Below are 21,816 nucleotides of genomic sequence, written 5' to 3'. Positions count from 1 at the left end.
CCTCGTTCCCTGCTCTCACCCAATTCAGTGTCTGTTATGGATTTTGTATGGCAAACTGTGGAAGAGAGTTTATTATTAGTTTTAACTTGTATTTGCTGCTCCCATAAAAGATTTGTGCAGTCACAGTGCTACATGAATAGTAAAGTATAAAACACTTCTTTTGATGGGAATAACTTTATTTTTGGGGCTGCTAAAACTTTAATGGTCCATTTCACCTTTAGGTTACAGCTTTAAGTCCTGTCTGTGGATACGTTCAGTTTACAATCATTTGGCCTGGCAATTCTGTGCAAATGTGTGATTACTCTTGTCCACTTTCCATATGCTAGCATGTGTTTGTAAAGCACTTTCAGGTCTATTGATGAAAATCAGTATATAAAAACCTAGATTATTACCACGAGATCTTCTGTTAGATATCTTTTTTTGGTAGTCTTAAACTGTAGCAGGTGATAAAGTTCTACTCCACTGTGAAAGTTATGGTGTCTGAGGAAGTAAAATTAAGTATATTGAGACTATGCAGTAGCTTATCAGGAAATTTTCAGAACTGTAGGTCTAAAAATACTGCAATACTACATTCACCTCAATATATTTGAGGGTTGGATTCATCCTGGGAGGTTGTAGAATTGCCGTCCTAGGAACAGGAGGTTCCTCATTTTGGAGATGACCTCTGAAAATCCCTTCCAACCTTAATTATTTTGTGTTTCTTTGACTCTGTATTTCAAAAATAATAAAAAGTCAGGATATATTTTTAATTTCTGTAGTCTTGAAATGTTGTAGCTATTAACGTTTTTCATGTCTGTCTTAGCGCTGATTCCCCTTTGCTCTGGATAAGAATAGATCCTGATATGTCAGTACTGAGGAAGGTGGAATTTGAACAATCTGATTTCATGTGGCAATATCAGCTTCGGTACGAGAGAGATGTGGTGGCCCAGGAAGAAGCCATTCTGGCACTGGAGAAGTTCCCCACGCCGGCATCGCGGCTTGCACTGACCGACATACTAGAACAAGAGCAGTGCTTCTACCGGGTGAGAATGCTGGCCTGCTTCTGCCTTGCAAAGGTGAGAGTATGTAGACAAAAATAACGAAAGAAATCTGCTAGGCATTGTCAGCATTTGAAAATGAGTCAAAACTCACCACAGTCCTTAAAATTGGCTTGATATTTGGCCTCTTAAAGGTGTTTGCCAAGTATTTTTTTAACATGACTGATTTGAAAAGAGCGCCGTATTATTTTAGCCTGTAAATAGAGACTGCAGAATGCTTTCATAATTGTCAAAATTGAGATGTCAGACATAAAAACCACAAGGGATTTTTCCGGATGAAGTGGCAGAAATAAAAGACTTTTGTTTACTTTTTTCAGAGGCAAAATGTTTTTTTTTAATTTTGTTGGGAAATTTCTTGGCCTTTGTTTTGAGGAATCTGGAGTGGTAAAATTTCTGTCTAATGTGAATTCAAATTGCTGCTCTGTATTGTTTCATGTTGAATAGAGGCAGAAAGTAAATGTAATATTCATCTGAATTTAAATATTAAGAAGCCAAATAGTTGCCTTCCTTGAAGAAAGAAGATTGTGTAGACACAAAATTAGCATTAAAAATTAAAAATAGAGATCCCAATAAAACTACCAGATGGAAATGTAAAAGAATAAATGGTTAAGATATTTAGGAAAGGCATGTTTAAATATGAATGCTTTTGACAGTTTATAGAGTTCATATTAATAGTATATAGCTTGCTTTCTGCCCTGTACTTCTTGAGAAAAGTTCAATATGTGTATGGAAGTATATCCTTTGGACATATTTTGAAAATCAAAATCCAAGATATGCTTGTAACAATCAATTTTAACATTACAAAACATTGACATAATAGTGTCAGTGTATCTGCTAGTATTGATTGTGCCAGTTTCTGACTTGAAATATGCGTATTTCATAATGAATTCATTCAGAATATTTAAAAATGCAGGTGCCTGTCACCAGTGAATATTAAAAGAGTAATTGTTACAATGTCTTAAATTTAATTGTTTTTTCTGTCCTTGCTCTGAATTCTCAGACAATTCGACTGCTGATAATCATAATCAGTTTTGCTCAGTGTAATCACATAAAAGAACCTTGGGTCTGCGGATCAGGTCAACTTCTAGCTGGATTGCAATTACTTTGTCAAACATTAAGGTCTATTTGTTTGGATACCGAGAAATGATAGATGGTACTCCATTAAGAAATTTCGGTTACTACACTTACTAAATGGGCTATGTAATTTGTTGCATAATAGTACTTCAGTCTCTCAGGAACAGAATAGCCAGATAACACATTAATGAATTCTCAGTGATAAGGAAGTTCATAGGGATATAAGTGAATATCTTCTGCGGTGTAATGTGCAGTATACGAACATAAACTATATTATGGTTATCCAGTGTCCAAGTGGCAAAATATATGATAATGTGCAGACATGCACACGTACGTGCGGGTGCACACTGTTTGCTGAGTTCGTAACAAATGACCCTAAAGAGAAAAGTGAAGACAATTGTGTTATGGTATTAATTCTCATGAGTTTCCAAGCTGATTTTCCATCTGTAGATGCAGGTCCATTGCTGTGGTGGTGATGTAAGGTGATTTAAAAAAAAAAAAAAAAAAAAAGGCACTGAGGAGGTCCATAGCTGTGAGTAACAGTTATATTTTAGGTTGAATGAGTTACCAATTTTTTATGCTATACTGGATTGAGGGAATAGAGAACTCTTAAAAATAAGCAATGCAGAACTAGAGTGTTCAAGCAAAATCCTTTAGTCTTTTTAAGTAGAAATAATGCAAGGAAGGCTTTTACGTTATGGTGTGGAGAATTTGCAAATACATTTAATTCAGGTAACTGTGGAATATTACAGACTGTAGCATATCAGTAGAATAAATAGAAAGCTTGGATTCAGTATTTCAAAACATAAATCCACGTGAGTCAGAACGTATTATAAGAACCAAATGTTACTAAAAATATGATGGATTTACTGCTGTTTAATTTGATAATACTATTCTTTATAGATTTTACAAAATGAAATGCTTAAAATGAACAGAAGTACATTCTAAAAAAATTTAGATCCAAATTTTAATGAATACTGAATGTCTTGTAAATATGGTGATCTCTTCTAATATTTTGGGTGTTGGGTTTTTTATGCCACACTGCTACTGAAATTTCACATTTGCCAGTTTTAAGTTCATCATCAGGTTTCTATCTCAGTAAAGTGGGATGTAGAAGCCTGAAGAAGTCATTGGGATTAAGCTTCCTCTCTAGTAAGAGTGGTTTTGTACATTACAGAAAAAGCTGTATTGACATCTTTAGTTAGAAGACTTCGGTTGTTGCAAAGGGAACATCTAGTCTGACTACAGCATTTTCTCCCTCTAACTTTCCTTTGAGAACTGCTGTAGGGGAAGATGGCTTTCATGACAAAGCTCCCACCTTATGTGAGAGAAATGGTGAAATTGATAGCTGTCACTTTCAGATAGCCTCTTCCCTTGTTTGCTCTATTGCATATGTAATACCCTCTGAAACAAGCTAAAGCAATTTAGCAAGAAATCAGCAAATTCATTTTCTTCTGCTATGTTGTGTGAATATAGTATTTTTCTTAGTTTGTGGAGGATCTGTAAGAATGGAATCTTCTATGTTGCTGCTAAGTTGTAGAATGCTTTGGCCCCATTTGTGTGTACACACACACACACACACACACACACACACACACAGTCTGTCATGAGGCATACATATTCTTTTCTATACAATTTTATTATTCCATACAATAAACATCCCAAACCAGGATGTTGGGCAGGCCCTATAACAGTTTTGTCCTTATAGAGCCTTACTTCCTTACACCAAAATAGACTGTAGCAATAAATTTGTCTCATTGCATGGTCTGTTTGTGAATCACTGTTAAAGTTAGAGAGGTAGTTGACTTGCCTTTCACTTTAGGGGTGGTCTTTTACTCCTAGGGTGGCTGAAGCTTAGTTGAAATCCAGGTTGAGGTTACTGGCACGGTACATTTGGGAAGCTGGTATTGCAAATGCCTCTTCCATCATTGATTTCTGTGAAGTCAGAATACTTGGCTTAATAAACATCAAATATTTGCCTAATATATAAAAGGGAAAATTAAGAACAGAAATTTATCATGGAAAGATAAGTTGCAGATGTCCTCCAAATGAAACCATTTTTCATAAAGTTTACCTTTGTTGTATAGAAGGTATATTAGGGATGGCAATGCAAGCTTAGCTAATATAAGATAATATATTGATGAAAATATGTATCTATTTGAAGAGCAGGACATTCTCGGCAATTACTCTTTTTTATTATGGGAAATGTGTATTTTTGTTCAGCCAAACTAAACCTGCAGTGGTGACGTTAATATGACTTCCCTTCCACCCTAATTATATAGATTGCAAATTCCATGGTAAGTACGTGGACAGGACCACCAGCCATGAAGTCACTCTTTACCCGAATGTTTTGTTGTAAGAGTTGTCCAAACATTGTGAAGACCAACAACTTTATGAACTTTCAAAGCTACTTTCTGCAAAAGGTAAAACTTATTTTTTTTATTGAAAATTTTTAAAGAAATGTCAAAATACAAAAACGTTCCTACAGATGACAATTACAGAAACACCAATAGCGTGGTCACTTTGCCTCTTCATAAAAATCCAGAATAACTAAGTCTTTCTTATTCAGCTTCTGTTTGTTCCATCTTTGTCGGAAGTTAGTTAACCAAAGTTTTAATATTTTGTTCTGAGAAGCTGAAGTTAAAGTAGCCATCTGTTCAAAAAAACGGAGTACTTATTTGCAAATATTTTTGAGCTCATTCTTAAGTAGAATTTATTGCACAGTATCAAGGCTAACCATTTGCTTTTTTAGCTAAGTTTGTCAGCTGATCTTTAAGTTCATTAATGGCATTGATCTCATAATAGAAACAAAATCTCGTAAATCTGATCATCAGGTGGTGAGCTTTTTCAAGGTTAAAGGCACTGCATAATCTTCTCCCTGTTGCCTCATCCTTCCTATTAGTTGTCAAAGTCATGTGTTGTAGCATGTTTGATGTTAGTGCAGGTTTCTTATTGGGACCTTTATGTGTTAGTTGTACAGTGAATAACCATTAAAATGAATGATAGTGGTTTTTGCTCAAGGTTCATGTTATAATTACTGGGTGATTGAATTCTTATTTCACGTATCTCCTATTCCTAATTATGGAGAAAATTCAAATCTTGTTTTCTTATTCTGTCCAAAACTGCTTAATTCTTCTGCCCATCATTCTGTTTTGTAGGATGTCTTTTGTGTCTTTATGCTCTTTTTGTCATTGTTCATTCTTTCTCACTGTTTTCAATCTTATGCTTTTCTGCCAAAGACATTTAATTCGGAGTCCCAAATGTACAGATCTGGAGCAAGATTCCTAAATTTATGTTAGCAGAACCTAGGGAGCTATTTAGCTCGTTCTGAGAAAGGTATCTATTGGCTCTTTAGGCTTCATTGACTGTATTGGCTATATATCCCTTGATGGTAATGGGAGCTTAGGCTTCAGTGACTATATTGGCTATATGTCCTGTGATAGTAATGTGAGCTTAGACATCAGGTTCACCAAAAAACTAAATTCGTTGTCTATCTCAGAATGAGTTCCATCGTCATTTTCTGTTTCATTATTTTCTGTTTGCTACTTTTGTGTTTGTGCCTTGAATCAGACTTTTCTTGGATATACTGCATTGTCAAGTCTGCCTACGCTATGACTAATTATTGAGCAATAAGTATGTAGTTCTTTGATCTGGAACTGGAAAGTATAAAGTGTATGATATGACTTCCAAAAAGCATTTAAATAGAACTTTTTAGAGATTTGCTATTATAAAATTGTTAATTGCTCATTTTAACAGCGTAACTTATCTTTTTGTTATTGAAGAATGATGTTAGTATTAATTTTATTGCAGACTATGCCTGTTGCCATGGCTCTTCTGAGAGATGTTCACAACCTCTGTCCTAAGGAGGTTTTAATGTTTATTTTGGATTTGATCAAGTATAATGATAACAGGAAGAATAAGGTAAAGAATGTATTTATTTTAATCTCTCACTTTTGTGTTGAAAAAAAGACTAATTTGTATATTGTATGATCTACTATGTCACAAATACTTAGGCAAATACCTAGCTAACAAAGTTGATAAAAATTAGAAGCTAGAAAAAGCCCTCTGTCTGAAAAGGTGAAATCACCCCCTTCTTTTTATTTTTACACACACACACGTATGTACGTACATACGTATATACATACTGGGAGATATATTCAAACAAAAAGAAGATACTGTTGGCTGAGTTTGTTCTCCAGGTTTTTCAAACTGCTTAACAGCAGTAAATGTTGGTGAATATTCTGCAGCTGACATTTCTGTAGTAGCATTCCTGAGATGTTTCAAAGCTTTTTGTGCTTGTTGACTTACTAAAGACCTGCCTGTCTTCATTTGCATACATTTTTCTTGCCTTGTCTCTCTTTCAAGAAACCCATGTATTCTGAGGAAATGTGCATGAGCACTAACGTTTTYGGAATAAACGTAGTATGTAAAGCTAAGCACAGGGTTTGTTTTTCAGGTTGTTGTGTTTGTTTTTTAATCTGAGAAGAGTATCTGAAAGAGAAAGGGAATATATATATATATATATTTTTTTGGATGATACATGGGACTAGGATTATGGGTTCTGAAGGTCAGATCTTGCTCATGGAACAAGTTGGTCTTCATCTAGTTAAATAACAGCTAAAACCCAGGTTCATCTTGGTCCATCACTAAACCAAAGTATCTGAGTTGGAAGTGTCATGTTAACTTTCTTCTGACACAGAGCAGCTCTAAAAGATGATTAAAGGACATTTAAGATCCAAAGATGATTTAAGATTCCATCTCTGTACCTAAGAGGAAGCCTACAGCTGCTAGGGTCCTAACATCATCTTCCCAGTGAAGTACCTGAAGTTAAGTGGAACAAAGCCTTGCTTTCTTGTATGTAGAAACACACACTGTAGCAACACAGCTGAGAGTACTGAAGTAAGAGGGTTGATAAAGGCCAGGAGGCAGAGAATTAGACATCTGAACGCAAGCACATTTAGAAACAATGGCTTTTATTTTCCAGGTCTGGAAAACTTTCTATGCCTGATTTTTCATTTTTATAAACCCGTGTATGACTACTAATATGCTGCTATTACAAATTGAAGATTAGTGGTTAATAGTATGTCTACTTGCGCACACTCTCTCTCAAATCCATATTTAGAGAAACATATTCAACTGTTTGGTTTCTCATGCAGTTTGTTACTCAGTTTTTATTTTAAAAATCTTTTTCTATAATAATGCTTCAAAATTTCTGTTTTTTAAAAATAAAATATATATTCTTATTTTAATGCTATTTTTATCTAGTTTTCAGACAACTACTATCGTGCTGAACTGATTGATGCCCTAGCCAACTCTGTAACTCCGGCAGTCAGTGTGAACAATGAAGTTCGAACATTAGATAACTTAAATCCTGATGTTCGACTTATTCTTGAGGAAATTACCCGGTTCCTAAATATGGAGAAGCTTCTTCCCAGCTACAGACATACCATTACAGTCAGGTGTGCTTTAATAATTGCTGTAGATATAAAGAGAGCAGACATGTTAATACAAATTTTTTTGTTTTTGAATAGCCTCTGTAGTTAGTATTTTAGTGAGATTTTAGTTAACTCACTTGAGTCTTATATGGCAAATTCTTTCTTATTTTTGAAAATTGATAATGCAAATTTTTATTGATTGCTTTATTTTTCAACATTAAATTCTATCAGTCTGGAGTTTTAATAGCAGGATTAAATTGATCGTGCTTGTGCATCTGTAAATCTGTTAATTATAGAGCATTTATGAAAGTTTTGCAAAAGATAACATGGTAACGATATCTGCCCTGCGTTTTCTGTATAAGTTAGTATGGTTCTACTGAAACCAAACTCTAAATTTGACACAGTGGGGAATTTTGTTCCAGTCTTTCTGCCTAATTCAGAATTAATGAGTTCTCTGTGTTAATACTATGAAAATAATTGTAATGTGTTAATTTGGATAACTTGGTTGTAGAGGAATTGGAAAAGTGCTCAGTAATAACTTCATTCTGAAGAAAGTAACTTTATTCTTCACGGTTGATGTTCCAGAAGCCTCATCTAAATCTCCTCTTTCCATCAAATCTAGCTGTTTAAAGGCTATTCGAGTCCTTCAGAAGAATGGTCATGTCCCAAGTGATCCTGCTCTCTTTAAGTCATATGCAGAATATGGGCACTTTGTAGATGTCCGAATAGCAGCATTGGAGGCTGTTGTTGATTATACAAAAGGTACTTCTTAAAGTATTTTGTCACTTTGTAAAACTTGTGATGGTAGTAGAAAAATGTAATAATCGCGTCATTGATATTAGGTTGAAATACTGTCCACCAGAAGAGTGTGATGACAACTGTATTGATAAGAATTATTCCTGCTATTAATGCTTTGTCCTAGAGAATTCAAGTTTTATGAAGATGTGGTGAGCATTTTTTTTTTCAGTGTATTTTGCAAATTGAATCAGATACTTGAAGTTTTGAAATAATGAGTAGACAGCGTGACAAGTAGTGGTAAGGGATGCTGGAGATTTCTTCTAATGCCTCATTTTCAGTCTTTTTGATTCAGTTGACTTCAACCATAATTGCTAGTCAAAAATTTTGCTTTACCTCCTTACTAATCTCTTTATTTTGCAACTTGCATGCATCTTATGCATGTAAATTTTGGAAGCTTAGATTATTTGAATGATTATTCACTAAGTTTGCTCTGCCATTCCCTATACATAGCTTATGTATGTGAGATGTTTCCATTTTCTAAATACTGTCTTTATTTTAAGTGACTGTGGCAGGTCTTTGGAAAAAATACTGCGTAGCTTTCTTGATTACCATTTGAAGTTAAAATTCAATCCTGGCAAATTTTCTAGAAACAATTGAAAATTATGTCTAATGATACCCATTTTATAAAAATAAATGGGTTTAGTGTACTAGATTGATCTATTCATTTACTTGGGGTTGTCTTTGTGCTGCAAATTTGTGACGATTCTTGTGTTTGAAGGGTTATCCCTATCAAAGTGCCAAGATCTGAAATTCTTCGTCTGTGAGCAGAATAGTTGGTCCTAGACTACTACTTATTATTCTCAAATTTTGTCTTTTCATTTCCAGGATAATAGAGAGTTTCCCTTGCATTCTTCATGAATTATTGTTTTCTCTTTTTTTAATAAGAAGTTGATTACTTTGATCCTATGTCTGTCATTCTGTTCAAAGACTTCTCAAACCAGGTAGACAATGACAGATTTAAAGGCAGTTTGAATCTTACAGATGACTATATCTGTGAGGGAATTCTGACCTGCTTCTACAGACTGAAAGCAGCCTCTTGGGAAGAAAAACTAGTAGCTTCAAGGGAGGCTGTGCACTGGGCATCATCCTCACCCTCAGTCTTGTAATTCAGCGGGCATTCTGCATCCAAAACTCACCCCAGATGTATCATGTGGTGGCCTACTGGTGATGTCCAGCTAGAATTCAGAACTCCGCTGACACTGTGTATCTCTCTGTTGCACAGCTCGCTGTTTCTCCTTTCGTAGAGGGTTAGTGGAAAAATTTGCTGGAGGATGGAAAGCTTACTCATCAGCTGGGTTCCTTTAGAATAATCTTCTCACTAATTCATCTCACCCTTTGGAAAGACAAACTGATAGAAATAATGTTTTCTCCTTAAATTCTTGACCTTTTATGGATGGTGTTTATAGTTAATGACTGGCTTGGGTAAGAAAAATGTTTGTATAGCAAAGTAATACATTACGTCTTTAAAAGAGCTGGTCAAATGAGTTGCTGTACAAGCAAGATTGGACAAGTTGCCTGAAATACTCTGTAAATACAGGAAGGTAAAACTTGAATGGGAAAGATCAGTAGAAAGATGTCTTGATGAAAAGGAGTCAGTGATTGAGATAAAGGTATGGTGTGACTGAGCTGTCTTTCAGATCTGAGATGATGTATTAGATTATTACTGTACCTGTCTGCCCTACCCCTTGCCAAAGGCTTTTTTCTCTGGTGCAGATATAGCAGAAGCAAATATACGCGTGCGGCAAAATCACCACCATTCACGATGCAGCCTTCCATCTTAACTTGTCATCAGTTTCTGTTGTCAAATACAGCACTTTGTAGTACGTTAGCTTCTATTTCTGCTGTAAGACTGGTAGCTTTTTGGCAGAGGGATAAATTCAAAAACTCAGTGTGCTTTCTTCAGTTATCCATAAAGAAGTCAGCAATGCTTGTCTTGCAGAGTCCTTCGTCTCTGGCGCTGGAATAAGAAGTGATTGGCCATCCATCGCCAAGAGCTCTGATGCTCATTGTTCCACTTACCTGGTTTCCAGTTCTTACTGGATGTAAAACATCAGCTATCTAATGCCTGTTGCTTGTGCCAAAGTTGGCTTTTAAACAGTTCTTATAAAGGAAGTTGGCTGATTTTGTTATTTCCATGAAAAGAAAAGTCTGTATTTTCTGGGACAGTGTGGAACTGCCATGTTTTTGTATCAACTCTCAGCAGGAATAGCACTGACTTTTTAAAGTTACTTTAAAATAAATCATTTCTCTGTGGAAATGAAGTTGTTTTCTTTGCTGTTAATAGTAAGGCTTTTTTTTGAGACATCTTAACTCCATAAAATGCTTGAGGCAGTGTATAAGGTCTTGGACAGTTGATCTAAACTGGCTTGAAGTGAACAGGATTTATTAACTTTTTAATGGTAGCTTCTGATAGTTATATGATTTATGAGTTGTACATATACCACAAAGCAATTGCATGTTTGTAACAAGTAATAACAAACTGTTCTAAATAAATATCCGTGTTTATCTAATTTTGTGAATGTTAAAGTCTAGGGCAGAGATGCTCTGCTGTGAATTGAGAACTGATATGCAATCTCTTGTAATTCAAAAAATGTCAAGAGAATTTTTACTTCAGAAAAAAATCAGTCACTTTTATGTCTGCTAGAAATATGAAGAGCTACAGATCTTTCCTGAAACTAGTAAGATTCTTTCAGCCAAATGGCAGGTTTAATTTGGTTTTGCTCCCCAAAACATTATGTAGTTACTATATATATTTGAAGAGCAGGTTAAATGCCTTAGTAGCAAACTTTCTGAAGTCTAACATGTCTAGTTTACACTGTAAGGTAAATGTCAGGGAACACTTACTTTGTTTCGAGCACAAATAAATTTAGGAAGTAAAAAAGACTTTTTACCCCCAAAGGGTAGTGTTCTTGGTTCTATTATCCAGCACTATAAGAATAAAGGATTCCTCTCCAAGATTGTTCATTCTCTAATCAAAGGCCATTTCAAAATCCTTTCCAGTAGCAGTCCAAAGAGTTGCATCTTTTTTATAATTATGATTTAATGTGCTCACAGATGTTTTAAGTTTTTGCTGCATGATTGTATTTGTATTGATTGAGAAAAGTTCCCAAACTTATGTAGAAACTAAATAATGTCTGTCTGTGCAGATTTATTAGTTCTGTGATACTGCTAATGGAAATAGTTAGACAAGTGTGGGGKTTTTTTTCCATGCAAAACAATTTTGCATTTGTATAGTTGAGCATAGGCAGTCAGTAAGACCTTAAAAGTATGTCCCAGGCATAGCTCTTTTTTTTTTTTTTTTAATTTTCTCAGATTTTTAAGGCAAATCTGAGATTGTGGCTCTTGTTTGAGCAGATACGAATTTGCTCTGGCATTGGTTCAGAACTGGCCTAAACTGGGTGGCTGTGATTTGCACAGTGCAGACCCTGAGCTAATAAATCCTGTTTAAAGGCAGGGTATAGTCATCGGGTTCAGTGCCTCTTCGGTGTAACCGGTTTGGTTCTTGTTGGCTTGCAGGAAAACTGGAGCTCAGTTGCAAGCTGCCTGCAAAAGACTTGTTCAGCCTTCTTCTAAGCAATATTATAATGTAGTTTAATTGCCTGCCCAACAAGAGATCACCTTGCCAATTATCCAAAGTATTAAAGGAATGAATCTAATCAGTAACTTCTTTGCGTAAAATAGTCTTCAAGTGCTGATTCTCCTAATGTAATTCTAAATCAAATTGTGTCTTCCTTTAAAAGCAACTTTCCATATTGAAATAGCAAAGGAATAATAGGAAGTAGGTTTGGTTGGACTAGAAAAGTTGTATTTGGGAATTGTTGACTGAAAAATGACTGAAATTAGGAAGGGAAGTTGAACTAAATTATTTAGAACTGACAATACCCTACATTTGGAAAGAAAGAAATACAATTACTAGGAATCATGAAATAGAAGGCAACAGAAGTGTGTTTGGAACTGTCTCTACAGGAATGGTTAATACACCCCTAATTCTGAACTAAAGCAAAGCCTAAGTGAGGTCTTCATTGCTTTGAAGAAACGAGAATACGGCTGTAGACTCTTATAATTATGCACCTGAGGAAAAAAAAAGTACAAAATAGGAAAAAACACCAGATAATATTATTACTGGTTACTCAAAAATGAAAGAATTTTTATGTATTGTTACTCTGACAATCAAAGGATTTTTATAACATAATTTAAGTTAGAAGCAGAATCAATGAGTTAGTTTAAAAAAGTGTCAGGCAGCAATTTTCTAGAAGTATGTGCTAACAAGTTTCAAAATATATTTTAATTATTAAGTATACTGTTTCAAAAATTAAAGAAGACTACGAAGAGGAGTATGTTTACTCTTTTAGGTAAGCCCTGTAGTCCTCTTCTTTCTATGCTATTTATAGATAGATGAGGATCTATCACATATTCCTGTGTGTACCTATGAGAATTGTATCTTCTATATTCCTCACAGAAAATATGGTTTAGATTGTTGAAAATATATTTGAATGTGTTGATATTGAAGGTTCTGTGCTTTCTAAAATAAAGAAGATCATTAATACGACGCAATTTCTTGTTAGTTATAGTGATTCAGCTGAGAAATGGTAACCTCTTCATGTTCTGATTCAGGAATTTGTGATCATCTTCATCAAACCCATTCCAGTTTCTGTATACTTACAGCCATTTTGTTTTATTTTTCCTTGCAGTTGATAGGAGCTATGAAGAACTACAGTGGCTGCTCACTATGGTTCAGAATGATCCTGTACCCTACATAAGGTTAGTGTGGTCAATAAATGGCTAATATTTTTACTAATACTGGAATTCTTAGCCTGAGATCACTTAAAAAAAAGTGGAGAGAATGGTGGTACTTTATTTCGGGCTTTAAAAGTGTACAGATCAAATGCTTAACTACTTAATATTTCTTAACAGATAGAAAATACAGTTTTATGATTTTATATAAATTGAAGCTTGTTTTGATCTTTCAACAGTTCACATCTCAAAACCGAATATACTTAGTTTTTACTCTCCATTATGTATATTTTTTTGTCTTTTACGTTCTACTCCTCTGGTGAATGACTGAAGTTAGATTTCATACTGACAAATGACGTATACCAATCTAATGTTCCACATGGTAAAAAGATTTTATGATACTTAGAAAAGACAAAGATTGAGACATACTGCACAGTAAGCTTTGCCAGCAGGCAGTGTAACACAATTGTTAGACTGTAGATGGGGTGAAAGGAAAACATGTGAAAATGTGGTATAACCTCTAATATTGCCTGTTGGTTTCAGCTTTATTGTAGCCAGTGAGTGACTGGGTACTTTAGCACCTGCATTAGAAACCTCTGAACACGCAGGTTCCTAATCGTTCTTTTCCCCAGTGTTTTCTGTTTCTGACCACCATTACAACACTGAGTTTCAAAGATTAATAGTGTTACTTTTACCTTCTGTCTCTGGCTGGTTTCTTAAAAGATCATAGTTGCAGGATTGTCCTCTACTTTACTGCCATCATTCTTGTTAATGAAAGTAGATACAGCTAGAGTCACCAGAGCAGGTGCAGTCTAGGAAGGAAGGGGAATTTTCATTCGAGCATTCGAGTCTCTTTCAAGAGGAGTTTGTTTGAATTTTGAGTTAAGTGCTGTGTATAAGCCTCTGAAAAAAGATCTTTCAGAATTTTCTTGTCCCAAATTTATAAAATAGCAAGAAAGAAGCTGGCTATACAGAGAAAATGGTTTAAAATAATAAAAAATGGAAGAAATAATTATTTTCGTTCATAAAATGTTTTCAAGACCAGGTTTAAAAGAAGTGAAAAAATGTATCTGCTTTCAGCTCRGTGTGTAAATATTGTAGGAAAAGATGGTAAATGCAAAATTTTTATACATCAGCGTAGCTTAAGGGGTGACAGTGTCCCTTTCTAGAAGGGTGTGCAAGTCAGTGTTTTCATTCCTGTCATTTTATATCACAATCATAAACATTTAAACTTAAAAAAAAAAAAAAAATTCTTTGGTGTCAGTAGGAGTTTATTTACCAGGGTGGCGGCTTCTTTATAATTATCAAGTCAGCATACAGAAAAGATCTATTAATTTACCAAAGAATATAATAGAGCCTACAATTTGGTACCTAACTATTAAGAAATGGTGTTTAATAATATCCTGCTTTGTTTCACTTTACATTTTATCTTTAAGTTACGTTGCTGATGATAAATCTGTGTGCATGTTGTGGACAGAAGGAGGAGCTAAAAACTTAAAATATCAGTGACAGTCAAATTTTAAAATTTTGGAAGAAATCCTATATTTGAATAAAATGGCTAATGTTTGTAAGAATATTACAAATTGATCAAACTTTGTATTCTTAGTATATTCCTTTTGGATTTAATTAAAAAATGGTCTATTTTTATTTATTTTAGGCATAAGATTCTGGATATGCTGACTAAGAATCCACCTTTTACGAAGAACATGGAGTCCCCTTTATGTAATGAAGCTCTGGTAGATCAGCTTTGGAAACTGATGAATTCAGGTTGGTTTTATTTTCTGTATTGTAGGATACTTTGAATTCAATCTTRTAAACCTGCAAGCATGCAGGTTTACATGCAAAGAGCGCTCTTAGGTTTGATAGTTACAAATTGAACAGTCAGTCTCGGAAGTTTGCTATCATGTACCCACTGAACTTTGTTAGTGATGCAGAGTACTGCCTGGCTCCTTGTTTTTTGTTATTTTCTCCACTACTGTAGTGTCCTTTTGATACACTTTGGCATAGCGTGATTCTTTGACTGAGACATTCACCCTGAATGTTTCATTAAATAATGGTGTGTATGTTACCTGTTTCTTAATAGTTTGCTTTACATTAGGCAGTCTGTCTTTGTCCTCTTTTACTAAACTCTGAGAGAGTATAAGAAAGGATAACACTCCTACAGATAATTTAAATGAGATTTTGGGAAGCTGTTTTAAACCTAAGATTTGATTTGCTTTGTGTGGTTAGGAAAGATCCTGACGAGAGAAGGATCTGCATCTTTACCATTGACCTGTTTTTCGTTACTGAAGCAGTTTCATACAATCCTGACAAACTGCCCTTTAACATTTGGCACGTTACTATGCAGATTACATATAAACGTTTATATAGTCTTTTGGGTCATTGGAGGCTGTCTGTTCTCTGTGTATCATTATTTTTAGCATTTAAAAGTTTAGAGCTACACTCCAGGGGCTGAAGGGGGAAACTACTAGTAGTTCAGTTTTGTAGGATTTGCCAAGTGTCAGGCACAGGAAATAAACAGTTATGATGTTCCCATCAGAGTTTGTTTTTCTCTTTTTTCCTTTTTCCATTAAGAGAAGAGTGTGTGCAATGTTACTTGTAACTATTACCTCTTTTTGCAAGTAACAAATAGGGTATACATTCTTATTATGATTCATGAGGCTTTAAGTACTTAATTTTCTATGCATCAAGATGACATAATGTTTCAGTTTATTTTCTGTAAGGGATAACTGTAGCATTCTACTGTGCTTGGAAAAATGTTAATGTGAGACAAGTTAGTAGCTACCAGGTTTAAAGCTGCGTGATTCAAGACTAGTGACGTATTTTCATTTAAGATAAGCACAACATAAAGCATGGGCTGTGATATATGTAATCATTTCTTATTTCTGTGTTAATGTGTTAATATTCATAAAATTGATAATGCTCACAGTTTCCAAAGACGGCAGAGAGATTTGGCAGCCAATTGTATTTAAGCTTAACTGTTCTGTTGGAAAATGGGAGAGACACTGAATGGGAATTCAGCATGGCATTTTAAGAAGTTTTAGCTTACATTGAGTGAACTATTTAATATTAAAGGTCAGGATAGTTTAAAAATTAGTATTTGCACCTGATTCTCTTGAGAGTATTTAAATGTGTCTTGTTTACCAGATATAGTTGAATTTTTACTGTGGAACAATATGTTCAATAAACTTGTAATCAGTCAAGTGCTGGGCTGAGYTGATGCCAGAATCACTGTATTTGCAGCTTTGCACCAGATGTTAGGTAACTTTCTGCTGTAGCTGGTGCCAAATGTGCTCTGTCCATTTGTGTATGAAGATAGCAATGCAGTACACAGTTTGTAGTGAAAAATAAAATGAATAAAGCATAGCTTTATGCAATAAGAATACCTATCTCCAATTTAAATACAGATTAAATTATGAGTGCCCAGTGAAGTACATGGCATGATAGTGGCATCAAATAGCATGCTCATGTATTGCTAGTTTATACTCTTTATCAGTGAGGCTTCCAGAAGGAATAGGCCTCAGTCAAACTTAAGGCTCCTACTAAATTTCATTGAATACACGCGGGCAAGTGTAACCAAATCTACTGATGTGGGAGGCCAGCTTGGTAACAAAACGTTCTGTTTAATGTCTGATAGTAAAATTTGAAGTGAGACTTTAAAGATGAAAGCATATGGATGTGATTCCCCCCCTCCTTTATTTGTCATTGTGTTGTCATGACACTCGATTTTCCGATTTAGATATTGAATCTTGTTTTGTCAAACATGTTGTCCAACTTGCAGCCCAAATAAGTTAAAGCTTTCTTTTAAAAAAGGATGTGACAAGTGAGTTTAAGAGCTAATAAGAGGCAGCAAGAATGAGGGAAAGACACATAAGGCACAGGTGATGTGCATATTTAGGTAGATTAAATGGTTTTATTTTGGGGGAGAAGATGATTGTGTCTCTATGTTAACAATAATCTCTCTTCATTTTTAGGAACTTCTCATGACTGGAGATTACGATGTGGTGCTGTGGACCTGTATTTTACACTTTTTGGCCTCAGCAGACCTTCGTGTTTACCATTACCAGAGCTTGGGCTTGTTCTTAATCTAAAAGAAAAGAAAGCTGTACTTAATCCAACGATTATTCCTGAATCCGTGGCAAATACTCAGGAACCTGTGAATAGTACTAACAATCATGGACAGTCAGTAGGATTTCAGAACACCGTAAGCACAAACCATCTGCATACATCCCATTCAGTTTGCCTTGCATCCTTGCATTGATTGCTGATTTCATTATGTATCCTCTTCAGGCTTTTCATGCTTTATCTAAGCTTCCTTTACACCTTGTTACTTTACCTTTGTCCTTCTACTTGAAGAGCTGACGTACACCGTAACTTCTCTGACTTGGTTTAACTGTGTTTTCCATAGAGCATGCAAACTTTTTGCTTGTTTTTTTTCTAGTTTCATCATTTGCATCCTTTACAAAACTTTACTTTTTCCCATATTGCTTATGAGACATGAAGTGATTCACAGAAATGTTTGATGCTGTGATGAAAACTTTTTTTATTAGGCTAAGAATATTGCTCGTAGGCAAGCTGTGCAGTTTTTTCCAATCAAAATCTTTTGCCAATAATTTTATTATATCTTAAAATACATACAGGTACCTCTTTTTAAACAACTTTAAGAGATGAGAAAGTTGGAACTTCAGTATGTTTTCACTGAACACTTGAATCTGCCTACTTAGAACTGCGCTCTGAAGGATTTGTAACAACTTCTGAAAAGTAACATATATTAAGTTTGATAGCTTTCTGGCTTTCAAGGCTTCTGTCCTAATGCATAATCCACAGTGTAGTTAGAAAATGGATCTTAAAAGCTATTCAAGTCATACATTTCTTAAGAATAACTGCCACTGCTACAAGACTAAGTCTCTTTGTTGGACCAGGTTAATTATGGAGGAAAAGCTCAACATATATGGGAATAATAAATAATTTTCTTAACTTAATTTCAAAAACTACATCTGATGAAGCTGCTTGAGAACAAATCCTGGAAAAGAATGTGAATATGCGATTAGCATGTTTAAAACTACTCTGTCCACCCTTTTGAAAGAGATATCTTAGAGTTACTTTATTAAGCCCGTAGCTAATGTACTTCTGAATAAAAACGGTTTAAAAATTGAGAGTGCAAATTATCATGGTACCTTGCAGGCTATTTCCAGTAGGGGGAGAAAATCATGGTGGAGTCAGATATCCTTAGAGCAATCCTATATATTTACAGAACACGTACAAAGTCCCACTAATTTGTGGCACACAGGCGTCAGAATTAACTAGCGGAAGACATTTTGTTTGCAGAATTTTAGGCTGCAGTTCAGTGAGTATCAAAATTTGATTAAGGTAGCCTGAGTGTTAAAGAAGAAAACATGTTTCCTATTTTTCTTTTCCTCTTACACTGTCCTCTCTTTTGTGCTAGCACAGTTGTTGCTGCTTAGTGAGCTGGATCGGGGAGGATCTGGTTGAAAAATACCTTTTTTTTTGTTGTTTAAGAGCAGATATTTCCTGCTGGATCAGTTTCCTGCTGGAGTTTATCATGGGTTGCACAAATGCTTCTGGTGGCCCGGGACAGAGAAGCGCAAGGAAGGGGAAAGGGCTGCTGCTTTCAGCTACGCTACTCTGAAAATAGAGCATTAGTATAAGCCTCAATTCTCACTTCATCCCTTGTATCTTCTCCTCAGCTCGTCTCCATTCTCCTCCCCCTTTCTTTATTTAGGTGATCGTTTTTACCATAACTCCCCCCAAATTCAGGGAATTGATTTTCCTTGTAAAAAAACAAAACAAAACAAAGGCTACCTCTCACATTGGCCAAAGTTTGCTCAAAAATGTTTGTTGTGTTTAATAGGGATGAAAGGAGGAAGAAGGAAATATGTATTTGAGGTAAAAAAGAATTAACAGGTGATAGAATACATCAGATTAACTAGATACTCTAATGCAGGCTGTATATTCTGAGAGCATAAACAAATTAAAAATGAGTGTTAGATATACTGCTGTGATGCTGAATGTGCTAGGGAAGGTGAAAGTTACCCACTTTATAAAATTAAATTTGAGTTATTCAGGGCAAGAACTTGGGAAGCTCGAACACTCCTTATGTAATAGAGGAAGAGCAGTCTGGCTGAGCAGCATACGCTCTTGAGAGTCTGCAACAGGGCTTTTATCTAGCTTTTAGGGGGCTTTTAATAATGTTTGCTTCTGTGGGTACTTTTTCTCCCATATTTTGTGTGTTAGACATGTTGGAACGCCTGTCTYCTATTTTAATGGCTCTATGTGTAACTTATTAGACTCTCCTGTTATTTTTATATACCTCTAACCCTGTCTTGGTAGTTAATCTAAGTGATAATTTGCAAAACAGTAACTTTTAAAATAAATACTGCTGTGAAATCAGGAAAAGAACATCAAATTATAATTGCTGGTTATGATTTTTATTCAGCAAAGTAAACATTAGCTTTTAAAGCTAATTAAAAGAAGATTTTTACCTAAATGCCATATGTAGATCAGAGGCTATCACAGTTTTTCAACAGAGATTTGGAATGAGGAGAGTCTGTGAGGCACAGATTTATAGAAAGACTATTCAGAGGCAGCAAATGTTGTTGCACACCAACAGTACCATGATTGTGAGAAGGGACAGAAAAGATGCCAATGCTAGATATGCAGAGGGAGCAGGGACAGAAGTAAAGAGAAACTATGTTTGTAGGAGAGGTTGGCACAAATCCATATAGGGTTTTAGAAAATACTTTTTCCCAGAACTACAGGGAAAACTTTGTTCAAATCACCCATTTACTCAGAAGTGTTTTCAGCTATCAGGTCTCTTTTAGGCTGAAACATGGCTTTTGCTATCTTCTAATTTTGATCTTTTAATGCTGCTTCAGGAGGATGATCATCTTGTTAAGGAAACAGCATCCAGCATTTCTGGTCATCAGCAGGGGGTGAAGAGGAAGGCTGATATGCCACTCGGGTCTCCATTGGAGCCAGGGCAAATACTAGAGAAGAATGAAGACAGTAAAGTCAAACTCAAAATCAGAGTAAGAAATGGAAATTCAACTTCCACAATATTTAGGATATTCAGAATAACAGCAGTGGCTTCTGCTGACTTTTCTTAAAGCTATGTTCAAACAAAAGACTTGCTGTGTGTATGTGTACAGTAGTTGTTACGCTTACTTTGGCAAAATCATTTCCCATCAGATTCTTTATTGGCTGGCAAGAACTAAAGTTGACAGTTAATGTTCTTGTTCACACAGCTTCACGGTAAATTAGAAAGAATTAGAAGGAAAGACACTGACCCTTTTTAATTTTATTGAATTTTTGTTCCTTTGCAGTGGTAGATATCAATTCCTTTCCCTCTCACCCCCAGTTTACCTCAAAAATAAAATAATTTAAGTTCTGTTTAGTGATACTCTTAAGAATTAATTATTAGTGTCTGCTTATTTTTTTTCCTGATATCTTAGTTCTCAAACTCTCAAGAAGAGGAGGAAATTGATATGGACACAGTTCATGACAGTCAAGCCTTTATTTATCATCATTTGAATATGTTGGAGAGACCGTCAACACCAGGTATGAGTAAATTTATTGGCAAATGATAGCATGAATTTTTCAACTAATTCAGTTGTGGTTTTTTTTTCTGCTACTTATTCCTATAAATGCAATATTGTAAGTGTTAAATGTTACCTGAATAGAAGGAAGTGTGTAAAGGGTGCATAAGAACATTTCTTTAACTTCCAGTATATTTATAGATAAGTGTACGTGTTGTGGATTTTGATACATATCTAAGTAAGGCAAGTATATATCATGCTTATAAAACTGCAAAGCTAAGAAATGAACAAAATAAGGTAAAGCTAAAATGGAACTCCATAAGCAGTTAGGTGAAACTGATTTTGCCAAAGTTTTATTTAAAAAATAATAATTTTGAAGATTAACTTTAAAAAATAGCAAGGCTATTTGAGTAAGAGAGTCTATAATTTTAATAATTTGTAGCTTAACATCAGTAGTTACAAAGCATACAAGCCTCAGAGATGCCTATAAGGTGTTTGCAAAGTTGAAAAGTTTGCATCTATGGTTTCAGATCTAGCACTTTTTTCTTTTACTACTTTAATATTTCTGCAATGAAATATTTGATAAAATTACTTGTGAAAGAATGTTTCTTAAAAACCTTAAAGCAGGCTGAATTTCAGTAATGAACTTCCATCCTCTTTGCGTATCTGTCACTAGCAGATAAATTCAGTAAGTGGCTTCTAGTTTCTCAAAATCTTTTAACCACATTTCTTAAATTTGGTTCCAAGAAGGTGCCAGTGAAACTAAGCTGAGGTAGTGTAACTCTAACATTTTGGGAGATCTTGGCTGCACATCCAAAACAGGGATTTAAGATTGCATTATTRCAGTATGTAAAAGTTAAGTATTTGGCCCTAGAAGCAGGATTCGGAGTGCTTTGCCTCTCGCTTGTTTTGCTGTTTTTATCCAATGATTGCCTAATCTAAAACACAAGGAGGCCCTAGCAGCAGGATCTGGAACGCTGGTTTGTGCTCGAGAGCCCTCGGTCCGGGGCAGTGCTGAGAAGCTACCTCATCTCCTTTCCCCGTGACCCGAGTGTTCCTGGCAGCGCTGGGGCCCCATGTAGCAGAAGGGTTGGTGGATGATCCTGCCGTGAAGGTCCTGCAGAGCCCGGTGCCTCGGGTGCTGGCTGCGGATGTACAAGCTGTAGGTTCATACTCCCTTAG

General features: G+C 35.3%; 1 protein-coding gene across 3 annotated transcripts in view; it reads left to right on the top strand.

The window, feature by feature from the left end:
• Nucleotides 1-21,816, top strand: part of TAF2 (TATA-box binding protein associated factor 2) — a 60,218-nt gene that overhangs the window by 28,103 nt on the left and 10,299 nt on the right. For 2 of the 3 annotated variants that reach the window (XM_026055681.1, XM_026055682.1), the window contains exons 16-25: nt 803-1,055; nt 4,394-4,534; nt 5,922-6,032; nt 7,377-7,570; nt 8,169-8,308; nt 13,036-13,105; nt 14,736-14,845; nt 17,053-17,282; nt 19,975-20,127; nt 20,551-20,656. In XM_026055681.1, coding sequence (XP_025911466.1) covers nt 803-1,055; nt 4,394-4,534; nt 5,922-6,032; nt 7,377-7,570; nt 8,169-8,308; nt 13,036-13,105; nt 14,736-14,845; nt 17,053-17,282; nt 19,975-20,127; nt 20,551-20,656 — 1,508 coding nt within the window. The remainder of the gene's footprint in view (nt 1-802; nt 1,056-4,393; nt 4,535-5,921; nt 6,033-7,376; nt 7,571-8,168; nt 8,309-13,035; nt 13,106-14,735; nt 14,846-17,052; nt 17,283-19,974; nt 20,128-20,550; nt 20,657-21,816) is intronic. The other variant, XM_026055683.1, reaches the window with a different exon arrangement.

This window comes from Apteryx rowi, unplaced genomic scaffold (assembly GCF_003343035.1).
Source record: "Apteryx rowi isolate R43461 unplaced genomic scaffold, aptRow1 scaffold_125, whole genome shotgun sequence".
NCBI lineage: Eukaryota > Metazoa > Chordata > Aves > Apterygiformes > Apterygidae > Apteryx > Apteryx rowi.
The sequence above is the reverse complement of the archived record's forward strand: the minus strand, read 5'-3'. Positions and strand labels throughout refer to the sequence as shown.